This window comes from Hyla sarda, chromosome 4 (genome assembly GCF_029499605.1).
Source record: "Hyla sarda isolate aHylSar1 chromosome 4, aHylSar1.hap1, whole genome shotgun sequence".
NCBI classification, from domain to species: Eukaryota; Metazoa; Chordata; class Amphibia; order Anura; family Hylidae; genus Hyla; species Hyla sarda.
Window position 1 is genome coordinate 101,172,985 of NC_079192.1, and position 12,450 is coordinate 101,185,434.

At 45.5% G+C, this 12,450-nt stretch overlaps 1 protein-coding gene across 5 annotated transcripts in view; it reads right to left on the reverse strand.

Annotated features, from left to right (window-relative positions):
- Positions 1-12,450, reverse strand: part of LRRK1 (leucine rich repeat kinase 1) — a 133,662-nt gene that overhangs the window by 85,386 nt on the left and 35,826 nt on the right. For all 5 annotated transcript variants that reach the window (XM_056571789.1, XM_056571785.1, XM_056571787.1 and 2 more), the window contains one exon: positions 2,395-2,561. In XM_056571789.1, coding sequence (XP_056427764.1) covers positions 2,395-2,561 — 167 coding nt within the window. The remainder of the gene's footprint in view (positions 1-2,394; positions 2,562-12,450) is intronic.

The window sequence follows — 12,450 nt, forward strand, 5'->3', positions numbered from 1 at the left end:
GACTTCAAAAGGACCAGGTTTTTCGGCGCTGACCATAGAGGGATAGACGAAGCCCAGGTAAAGTAATCAAGGTTTTCACCGCGCTTGCGCGGCTTCATCAGGCTTAACATACAACAGTTGTTCAGGGGTTATATACCCACACGGAGTTAACCCATAAGATGCACAATAGTAATACAATACAGACAATATATATAAATATATATAAAAAGCATAATTATAAAAAACTGTTCCAGGTTAAACCCCCCCAAAGGACGAGGGGGCACTCCCTCCGTCTGGAGAAGAAAAGGTTTAGTCTAAAGGGGCGGCACGCCTTCTTTACCGTGAGGACTGTGAATTTATGGAACGGTCTACCTCAGGAACTGGTCACAGCAGGAACAATTAACAGCTTTAAAGCAGGGTTAGATACATTCCTGGAACAAAATAACATTAATGCTTATACAGAATTATAAAACTACATCCCTTTCCCTTATCCCCTTACATCCTTCCCTTCAATCCCCTGGTTGGACTTGATGGACGTATGTCTTTTTTCAACCATACTAACTATGTAACTATGTAATAATACTGATCAAAACATATTATAAATGCAGAACATAAACACAATAAACCAATTATAACCATATTAATATAGCCAAAAAATCTAAACGCATAATGTGAATTAGAACCTAAACAAGGCTGAGAATGTTAATCCCGCAGGGCGTATCAGACTCAGTCAGGGGCTCAAGAAATGAACCACACAGTATATATGTATATATATATATATATATATATATATATATATATATATATAGATAGAGAGAGAGAGAATCTATAATAACCTCCACTGCACACTCTATGAAGTGTACTAAGCCTAGGGAAGAAAACGCAAGAGGCAATATCCAACACTTGGTGTGTCATAGATATATAGATCTAAAGGAAAATAAATAAAGTAAAAAAAAAATTAAAAAAAATTAAAATATATATATTATATATAAATAAAATCAACGAACATTTTCAATTGTCTCATTTAACATTTTTTTATTTGTTAAATGAGACAATTGAAAATGTTCGTTGATTTTATTTCTATTTATATATATATATTTTTTATCTTATTTTTTATTTTACTTTATTTATTTTCCTTTAGATCTATATATCTATATTTTTAATGCGGCACATGTTCTCCAATGACACACCAAGAGTTAGATATTTTCTTCCCTAGGCTTAGTACACTTCATAGAGTGTGCAGTGGAGGTTATTATAGATTCTCTATATATACTATGTGGTTAATTTCTTGAGCCCCTGACTGAGTCTGATACGCCCTGCGGGATTAACATTCTCAGCCTTGTTTAGGTTCTAATTCACATTATGCGTTTAGATTTTTTGGCTATATTAATATGTTATAATTGGTTTATTGTGTTTATGTTCTGCATTTATAATATGTTTTGATCAGTATTATGCTTTTTATATATATATTTTTTATACATATATTGTCTGTATTGTATTACTATTGTGCATCTTATGGGTTAACTCCGTGTGGGCATATAACCCCTGAACAACTGTTGTATGTTAAGTCTGATGAAGCCGCGCAAGCGCGGTGAAATGCGTTGCTATTAAACCTTGATTTCTTTACCTGGGCTCCGTCTATCCCTCCGTGGTCAGCGCCGAAAATCCTGGTCCTTTTGAAGTCCTTTTCTATTCTGTGTGTAAATAGGAAACTTTCTCACGACTGAAAAGGTAGTTGGAACTAATATAAACTACTTCTATTCCCAATGTTGCTCTATGGAGAGAAAACAAAAGACATGGCTGCACATTTGCATGTTGTACACTGATCTACTGTTCAGCAAACCTTTTACTCTATAGATGTGCAATCCAAAAGTTATTTCCACTGTCATGTGACTGTAGATTAAAGGGAAAATAATGGACCAGTGGAAAATAATTTGGTGCCAATAAGTTAAACAGATTTGTTAATTACATCTATTAAAAAATCTTAACTCTTCCAGCACTAATCAGCTGCTGTATGCTACAGAGGAAGTTGAGTTGTTCTTTTCAGTCTGACCACAGTGCCTGCTGACACCTCTGTTTGTGTCAGGAACTGTCAAGAGCAGGGGAGGGATTTGGGGATTTGCTCCTACTCTGGACAGTTCCTAAAAAAGACAGAAGTGTCAGCAGAGAGCACTGAAGTCAGACTGAAAAGAACTATACAACTTCCTGTGGATCATAAAGCAGCTAATAAGTACTGAAAGGATTAAGATTTTTTTTTTTAATAGAAGTCATATACAAATCTGGTTAACTTTCTGGCACCAGTTGATTTGAAAAAAAGAGTTTTCCACCGGAGTACCCCTTTAAGTCCTATCACATGGAACAGAAGGACATTTTTGTTTCACTGCGATGTTCCCCGATGCATGAAAGAATCCATACCTTTTCAGGCCGTGGAAGGTTCTCCTCACAGGCAGCTTTTACCAGGTCCTGGGCTTTATCACTCTCCCCTTCAGAGTACGCAGCTTGGATCTCTGCTATCACTGGGCTCTGGTTCACCACTAGCTCCCCGGGAATGGACTGTTTGTTTCCCATACCTGTGGTGGAGCCTAAAGCAAATAAAAAGGTTTAATGCAATGCAAGTTCAGTTCATTACAATGTGACTAAATATCCATCGATAAGCCAAGCTCACCACCACTACCCTAGTCATTAAAACACTAGAGCCTCAGCGGCGAGCAGTGGGGTGAACTGAGATTTTTTCTTTTTTTATTATTTTTCATTTACTTACTGTGCTTAAAAAAAAAATTAAAACTATTGACATGCTATAAAGACGTGTTAAAAAGTTTTTAATCATTGTGGAACTAGCAGGAAGAATAAGTATTCAGTTCGGTCTGTGTTCATCCAGGCCTTAGCCCTTGTTACACATCAGGTTCTGCTATATAGACCAGCCTCTTGTCCTGAGATCTTGCTTGAATACCTGCTCATTTTCGCCTATCTTCTGGTCCCATCCAAAGTCCATTTGCTAATTGCTTCAACTCACCCCGAAACCTGCATATGAGTCCTGTAACCTGATCTTTTTCCGAGTCTGCTTCAAATGAATTTTGACCTGGCATGTTTCTGGATCTGATCTTAGCCCTCTGAACTATACATATGGTATTCATATAGTCATCACCTGCTACTACAGTGTCTACTTCTACCACTTCTGAGTTTGTGTTTCTGGTTTCCTCTGGTAATTAAAGGGGTACTCCAGTGGGAAATAAAAAAAATTCTAATCAGATGGTGCCAGAAAGTTAAACAGATTTGTAAATTACTTCTATATAAAAATCTTAATCCTTCAGTACTTATCAGTTGCTGTATACTGCAGAGGAGGTTGTATAGTTAAAGGGGTACTCCGCCCCTAGACATCTTATCTCCTATGCAAGGTAAGATGTCTGATCGCAGGGTTCCGCTGCTCTGGACCCCCGCAATCTCTCCTGCAGCACCCCGAGTCATCCGCTCTCCGGAGCTACTTTTTCTCCGTGGCTGATGACTCACGATACAGGAACCAGAGGTTCGTGATGTCATAGCTCCGCACCCTAATGATGTCACGCCCCACCCCCTTAATGCAAGTCTATGGGAGGGGACGTGACGGTTATCACGCCCCCTCCAATAGACTTACTTTAAGGGGGCGTGGTGTGATATCATGAGAGGGCGGAGCCATGATGTCACAAACCGTCAGCCCCTGTCATCAGCCACAGAGCAAACTTAGCCCCGGAGAGCTGATGACTCGGGGTACTGCAGGAGAGATCGTGGGGGCTAATCTTGGATAGGGGATAAGATGTCTAGTGGCGGAATACCCCTTTAATTTCTGACCACAGTCCTCTCTGCTGACACCTCTGTCCAGGTCAGGAACTGTCCAGAACAGAAGAAGTTTTCTATGGGAATTTGTTCCTACTCTGGACAGTTCCTGACCTGGGCTGAGGTAGCAGCAGAGAGCACTGTGGTCAGACAGAAAAGAACTATACAACTTCCTATAGAGCATACAGCAACTGATAGGTACTGGAAGGATTACGATTTTTATATAGAGGTAATTTCCAAATCTGTTTACCTTTCTGGCACCAGTTGATTTTAAAAGATTAATTTTCCTTTAAACTTAGTTTTCCATTTGCCAATAAATAAAGGACAGATGAGACCACAGTGGCACATACAGTCATGGCTGTAATTGTTGGCACCCCTGAAAAAGTATTTCTCACAGAACAGGATTGCAGTAACACATGTTTTGCTATACACATGTTTATTCCCTTTATGTGTATTTGAACTAAACCAAAAAAGGGAGGGAAAAAAGCAAATTGGACATAATGTCACCAAACTCCAAAAATGGGCCGGACAAAATTATTGGCACCCTTAACTTAATATTTGGTTGCGCACCCTTTGAAAAAATAACTTAAATCAGTCGCTTCCTATAACCATCAATAAGCTTCTTACACCTCTCAGTGGGAATGTTGGACCACTCTATTTTTGCAAACTGCTCCAGGTGTCTTATTGGAAGGCGCCTTTTCCCAACAGCAATTTTAATATCTCTCCTCAGGTGTTCAATGGGATTTAGATCTGGACTCATTGCTGCCACTTCAGAACTCTCCAGTGCTTTGTTGCCATCCATTTCTGGGTGATTTTTGAAATACGTTTGGGGTCATTGTCCTGCTGGAAGACCCAAGATCTCGGACGCAGCAAAGCTTTCTGACACTTGGCTGTACAGTGCAACCCAAAATCTGTTGGTAATCCTCAGATTTCATGATGCCTTGCACACATTCAAGGCACCCAGTGCCAGAGGCAGCAAAACAACCCCAAAACATAATTGAACCTCCACCATATTTCACTGTAGGTACTGTGTTCTTTTCTTTGTAGGCCTCATTCCGTTTTCGGTAAACAGTAGAATGATGTGCTTTACCAAAAAGTCTTTCTTATGTCTCTGTGTAAGCAGTATGGTCCTCTTGGGTCTCCTGTCATAGCGTTTCATTTCATTTAAATGTCCACAGATAGTTTGTGCTGACATTGATGCTCCCTGAGCCTGCAGGACAGCTTGAATATCTTTGGAACTTGTTTGGGGCTGCTTATCCACCATCCGGACTATCCTGCGTTGACACCTTTCATCAATTTTTCTCTTCCGTCCATGCCCAGGGAAATTAGCTACAGTGCCATGGGTTGCAAACTTCTTGATAATGTTGTGCACTGTGGACAAAGGCAAATCTAGATCTCTGGAGATGGACTTGTAACCTTGAGATTGTTGATACTGTTCCACAAAATTTGGTTCTCCAGTCCTCAGACAGTTCTCTTCTCCTCTTTCTGTTGTCCATGCTTAGTGTGGCACACACAGACAGACAATGCAAATACTAAAGTGAACTTCTCTCCTTTTTATCTGCTTTCAGGTGAGATTTTTATATTGCCCACACCTATTACTTGCCCCTGGTGAGTTTAAAAGAGTATCACATGCTTGAAACAATCTTATTTTTCCACAATTTTGAAAGGGTGCCAATAATTTTGTCCAGACCATTTTTGAAGTTTGGTGTGACATTATGTCCAATTTGCTTTTTTTCCTCCCTTTCTTGGTTTAGCTCCAATACACACCATGGGAATAAACATGTGTATAGCAAAACATGTGTTACTGCAATCCCTTTCTGTGAAAAATACTTTATTTTCTAGAAAAATTTCAGGGGTGCCAACATTTATGGCCATGACTGTATGCACCTTGCTATAACACCAACACCACCAAAACCTCATGTTAAGCATAGTGAAAACACATCATAGTTTGGGTCCAGGACATTAAAGGGGTTATCCAGGAAAAAACTTTAATTTATATATCAACTGGCTCCAGAAAGTTAAACAGATTTGTAAATTACTTCTATTAAAAAATCTTAATCCTTTCAGTACTTATGAACTTCTGAAGTTAAGGTTGTTCTTTTCTGTCTAAGTCCTCTCTGATGACACGTGTCTCAGGAAACGCCCAGTTTAGAAGCAAATCCCCATAGCAAACCTCTTCTAAACTGGGTGTTTCCCGAGACAGGTGTCATCAGAGAGCACTTAGATAGAAAAGAACAACCTTAACTTCAGAAGCTCATAAGTACTGAAAGGATTAAGATTTTTTAATAGAAGTAATTTACAAATCTGTTTAACTTTCTGCAGCCAGTTGATATATATAAAAGAGTTTTTTCCTGGAATACCCCTTTAATGGAACAATAACCCTAAATGTGTATTAAAACAAAGAATGTAAGGGCATCAGTCCATGAGCTCGAACTGAAAGGGGTAGTCCAGTGGTGAAAAACTTATCCCCTATCCTAATATAGCCAGATAGCGCGTGTTGACCACCGAACGAAACGGCCCCTCAAGACAACTCTATGGCAGAGCCGGAGATTGCCGAAAGCAGCGCTCCGGCTGTGCCAAAGATTTGTATTGAGGGGACATGTCGTGCGGTGGTCAACATGCCCCCTTCCCGCGGGCTGTTGGGGCCCTGTACAGGAGATCGCGGGGGCCCCAGCGGTCGGACCCCCCCATGATCTGAAACGTATACCCTTAGGATAGGGGATAAGTTTTTCACTACTGGATATCTGGTTGAAGAGACATTGGGTTATGTAATAAAAGACAATTACCCAAAGCACACAAGACCATGGCCTAAAGTAAATCAGCTAAACAAATCCTAAAAATAGATGCACTGAAACCCTTTTGAAGGTAGGGATGGTCCAAAATTCCTCCTCAACATAGTGAAAATATAATTTGCAGCTACAGGAAATGTCAGATGGAGGTGATAGGTGCAAAAAAATGTTAATTCTAGGGAAGGGAATAAGTCTAAGTTTAGGAGAAAAGTATCAGATCGCGAGGGGTCTGACCGCTGGGTCCCCTCGGGATCTCCTGTACAGGGCCGCAACTCTCCTCCTGAATGGGGCATGTTCGACCGCCACACGAAGCGGCAGCAGACACACTCCCTCAATGTAGCTCTATGGGAGAGCCGGAGCGCTGCACTTTGCAATCTCCAGCTCTCCGCTGTTGGCTGCTGCTTCCTGCAATGGTCGAACATGCCCATTCAGGAGGAGAGTTTGATCCAACTGATTTCAGGAGACTTACAATATCACCAGCAGTTTCACCATAAGGGAAAAACCAAGGAATATTTTCCATTTCTGTCTTGAATCAATTCTACAACTATGGAGGTGCAGAGACTGCAATCTCACCTGGTGCCCAATACCTCAAGAGGGCCAAAGACTTATCTGCTGTCACGGTGCCGGCTGGCAGGAGGTGGATCCTCTGTGCCAGAGAGGGATTGGCGTGGACCGTGCTAGTGGACCGGTTCTAAGTCACTACTGGTTTTCACCAGAGCCCGCCGCAAAGCGGGATGGTCTTGCTGCGGCGGTAGTGACCAGGTCGTATCCACTAGCAACGGCTCAACCTCTCTGGCTGCTGAAGATAGGCGCGGTACAAGGGAGTAGACAGAAGCAAGGTCGGACATAGCAGAAGGTCGGGGCAGGCAGCAAGGATCGTAGTCAGGGGCAACGGCAGGAGGTCTGGAACACAGGCTAGGAACACACAAGGAAACGCTTTCACTGGCACAATGGCAACAAGATCCGGCGAGGGAGTGAAGGGGAAGTGAGGTATAAATAGGGAGTGCACAGGTGAACACACTAATTGGAACCACTGCGCCAATCAGCGGCGCAGTGGCCCTTTAAATCGCAGATACCCGGCGCGCGCGCGCCCTAGGGAGCGGGGCCGCGCGCGCCGGGACAGGACAGACGGAGAGCGAGTCAGGTACGGGAGCCGGGATGCGCATCGCGAGCGGGCGCCACCCGCATCGCGAATCGCATCCCGGCTGGAGACGGTATCGCAGCGCACCGGGTCAGTGGAGCTGCCCGGAGCGCTGCGGTAGCGAGAGTGAAGCGAGCGCTCCGGGGAGGAGCGGGGACCCGGAGCGCTCGGCGTAACAGTACCCCCCCCCCCTTGGGTCTCCCCCTCTTCTTAGAGCCTGAGAACCTGAGGAGCAGACTTTTGTCTAGGATATTGTCCTCAGGTTCCCAGGATCTCTCTTCAGGACCACAACCCTCCCAATCGACCAGGAAAAAGGTTTTCCCTCTGACCTTCTTGGAGGCCAGTATTTCCTTAACGGAGAAGATGTCCGAGGAGCCGGAAACAGGAGTGGGAGAAACAAACTTAGGAGAGAAACGGTTGATGATAAGTGGTTTAAGAAGAGAAACGTGAAAGGCATTAGGAATTCGAAGAGAAGGAGGAAGAAGAAGTTTGTAAGAGACAGGATTAATCTGGCACAAGATTTTGAAAGGACCAAAATAGCGTGGTCCCAATTTGTAGCTAGGGACACGGAAGCGGACATATTTAGCGGAGAGCCATACCTTGTCTCCAGGAGAAAAAATGGGGGGAGCTCTTCTTTTTCTATCAGCAAACTTCTTCATGCGTGATGAGGCCTGTAAAAGAGAATTTTGGGTCTCTTTCCATATGGTGGAAAGATCACGAGATATTTCATCCACAGCGGGCAAACCAGAGGGCAAGGGAGTAGGGAGGGGGGGGAAGAGGGTGACGGCCGTACACCACAAAAAATGGGGATTTGGAGGAGGATTCAGAGATTCTGAAGTTATACGAAAATTCGGCCCATGGTAGAAGATCTGCCCAGTCATCCTGGCGGGAGGAAACAAAATGGCGTAAATAATCACCCAGGACCTGGTTAATTCTTTCTACTTGCCCATTGGATTGAGGATGATATGCAGAGGAAAAGTTTAATTTAATCTTGAGTTGTTTACAGAGAGCCCTCCAGAATTTTGACACGAATTGGACGCCTCTATCCGAGACGATCTGCGTGGGCAACCCGTGAAGACGAAAAATGTGTACAAAAAATTGTTTTGCCAACTGAGGCGCTGAAGGAAGACCAGGAAGAGGGATGAAATGTGCCATCTTGGAGAATCGATCAACGACCACCCAAACAACAGTGTTGCCACGGGATGGGGGTAAGTCCGTAATAAAGTCCATACCAATCAGAGACCAAGGCTGTTCGGGGACAGGCAGAGGATGAAGAAGACCAGCGGGCTTCTGGCGAGGAGTCTTATCCCGGGCACAAACAGTGCAGGCTCGTACAAAATCCACAACATCCGTCTCCAGAGTCGGCCACCAATAGAAACGAGAGATGAGTTGCACGGATTTCTTGATACCCGCATGACCTGCGAGATGGGAGGAGTGACCCCATTTGAGGATTCCGAGGCGTTGGCGTGGAGAAACGAAGGTCTTCCCTGGAGGAGTTTGCCTGATGGAGGCTGGAGAAGTGGAGATCAGGCAGTCAGGGGGGATGATGTGTTGCGGAGAGAGCTCTACTTCCGAGGCATCCGAGGAACGAGAGAGAGCATCGGCCCTAATGTTCTTATCGGCAGGCCGAAAGTGAATTTCAAAATTAAATCGGGCAAAGAACAGAGACCACCTGGCCTGGCGAGGATTCAGCCGTTGGGCAGACTGGAGATAGGAGAGGTTCTTGTGATCGGTGTAAATAATAACTGGAAATCTTGATCCCTCCAACAGATGCCTCCATTCCTCAAGTGCTAATTTAATGGCTAGAAGCTCTCGGTCCCCGATGGAGTAGTTCCTCTCAGCTGGAGAGAAGGTCCTAGAAAAAAAACCACAAGTAACAGCATGCCCGGAAGAATTTTTCTGTAGAAGGACCGCTCCAGCTCCTACAGAGGAGGCATCAACCTCCAATAGGAAGGGTTTAGATGGGTCAGGTCTGGAGAGCACGGGAGCCGAAGAAAAGGCAGACTTGAGCTGTTTAAAGGCGTCTTCCGCTTGAGGAGGCCATGACTTAGGATTGGCATTCTTTTTGGTTAAAGCCACGAAAGGAGCCACAATGGTGGAAAAATGTGGAATGAATTGTCTGTAATAATTGGCGAACCCCAAAAAACGTTGGATAGCACGAAGTCCGGAGGGGCGTGGCCAATCTAAGACGGCAGAGAGTTTGTCTGGATCCATTTGTAGTCCCTGGCCAGAGACCAAGTATCCTAGGAAAGGAAGAGATTGACATTCAAACAGACATTTCTCCATTTTGGCATACAGTTGATTGTCACGAAGTCTCTGAAGAACCATGCGGACATGCTGGCGGTGTTCTTCTAGGTTGGCAGAAAAAATCAGGATATCGTCCAGATATACAACAACACAGGAATATAAGAGATCACGAAAGATTTCATTAACAAAGTCTTGGAAGACGGCAGGGGCGTTGCACAGGCCAAAGGGCATGACCAGATACTCAAAGTGTCCATCTCTGGTGTTAAATGCCGTTTTCCATTCATCCCCCTCTCTGATGCGAATGAGATTATAGGCACCTCTTAAGTCCAGTTTGGTAAAGATGTCGGCACCTTGGAGGCGATCAAAGAGTTCAGAGATGAGAGGTAGGGGGTAGCGGTTTTTTACAGTGATTTTATTAAGACCGCGGTAGTCAATGCAAGGACGTAGAGAGCCATCTTTTTTGGACACAAAGAAAAATCCGGCTCCGGCAGGAGAGGAAGATTTGCGGATAAAGCCCTTCTTTAAATTTTCCTGGATATACTCAGACATAGCAAGAGTCTCTGGGACAGAGAGAGGATAAATTCTGCCCCGGGGTGGAGTAGTACCCGGGAGGAGGTCAATGGGACAGTCATAAGGCCTGTGAGGAGGTAAAGTCTCAGCTTGTTTTTTGCAAAAAACATCCACAAAGTCCATATAGGCCTTAGGGAGACCGGTTACAGGAGGCACCACAGGGTCACGGCAGGGAGTACTGGGAACCGGTTTAAGACAGTCCTTGGAACAAGAGGGGCCCCAACTCTTGATCTCCCCAGTGGACCAATCCAGGGTAGGGGAGTGGTGTTGAAGCCAGGGTAGTCCAAGGAGAATTTCGGAAGTGCAATTGGGGAGGACCAAAAACTCAATTTTTTCATGGTGAGATCCGATGCACATTAGGAGGGGCTCCGTGCGGAAACGTATGGTACAGTCCAATCTTTCATTGTTAACACAATTGATGTAGAGAGGTCTGGCGAGACTGGTCAGCGGGATGTTGAACCTGTTGGTGAGAGAGGCCAAAATAAAATTTCCTGCAGATCCGGAATCCAAGAAGGCCATAGTAGAGAAGGAGAAGGTAGAGGCGGATACCCGCACAGGCACAGTAAGACGTGGAGAAGCAGAGTTGACATCAAGGGCTGTCTCACCTTTGTGCGGGGTCAGCGTACGTCTTTCCAGGCGGGGAGGACGGATAGGACAATCCTTCAGGAAGTGTTCGGTACCGGCACAGTACAGGCAGAGATTCTCCATGCGGCGTCGTGTCCTCTCTTGAGGTGTCAGGCGAGACCGGTCAACCTGCATAGCCTCCACGGCGGGAGGCACAGGAACGGATTGCAGGGGACCAGAGGAGAGAGGAGCCGGGGAGAAAAAACGCCTCGTGCGAACAAAGTCCATATCCTGGCGGAGCTCCTGACGCCTTTCGGAAAAACGCATGTCAATGCGAGTGGCTAGATGAATGAGTTCATGTAGGTTAGCAGGGATTTCTCGTGCGGCCAGAACATCTTTAATGTTGCTGGATAGGCCTTTTTTAAAGGTCGCGCAGAGGGCCTCATTATTCCAGGATAGTTCTGAAGCAAGAGTACGGAATTGTACGGCGTACTCGCCAACGGAAGAATTACCCTGGACCAGGTTCAACAGGGCAGTCTCAGCAGAAGAGGCTCGGGCAGGTTCCTCAAAGACACTTCGAATTTCCGAGAAGAAGGAGTGTACAGAGGCAGTGACGGGGTCATTGCGGTCCCAGAGCGGTGTAGCCCATGACAGAGCTTTTCCAGACAGAAGGCTGACTACGAAAGCCACCTTAGACCTTTCAGTGGGAAACTGGTCCGACATCATCTCCAAGTGCAGGGAACATTGAGAAAGGAAGCCACGGCAAAATTTAGAGTCCCCATCAAATTTATCCGGCAAGGATAGTCGTAGGCCTGAAGCGGCCACTCGCTGCGGAGGAGGTGCAGGAGCTGGCGGAGGAGATGATTGCTGAAGCTGTGGTAGTAGCTGCTGTAGCATCACGGTCAGTTGAGACAGCTGGTGGCCTTGTTGCGCTATCTGTTGTGACTGCTGGGCGACCACCGTGGTGAGGTCGGCGACAACTGGCAGAGGAACTTCAGCGGGATCCATGGCCGGATCTACTGTCACGGTGCCGGCTGGCAGGAGGTGGATCCTCTGTGCCAGAGAGGGATTGGCGTGGACCGTGCTAGTGGACCGGTTCTAAGTCACTACTGGTTTTCACCAGAGCCCGCCGCAAAGCGGGATGGTCTTGCTGCGGCGGTAGTGACCAGGTCGTATCCACTAGCAACGGCTCAACCTCTCTGGCTGCTGAAGATAGGCGCGGTACAAGGGAGTAGACAGAAGCAAGGTCGGACGTAGCAGAAGGTCGGGGCAGGCAGCAAGGATCGTAGTCAGGGGCAACGGCAGGAGGTCTGGAACACAGGCTAGGAACACACAAGGAAACGCTTTCAC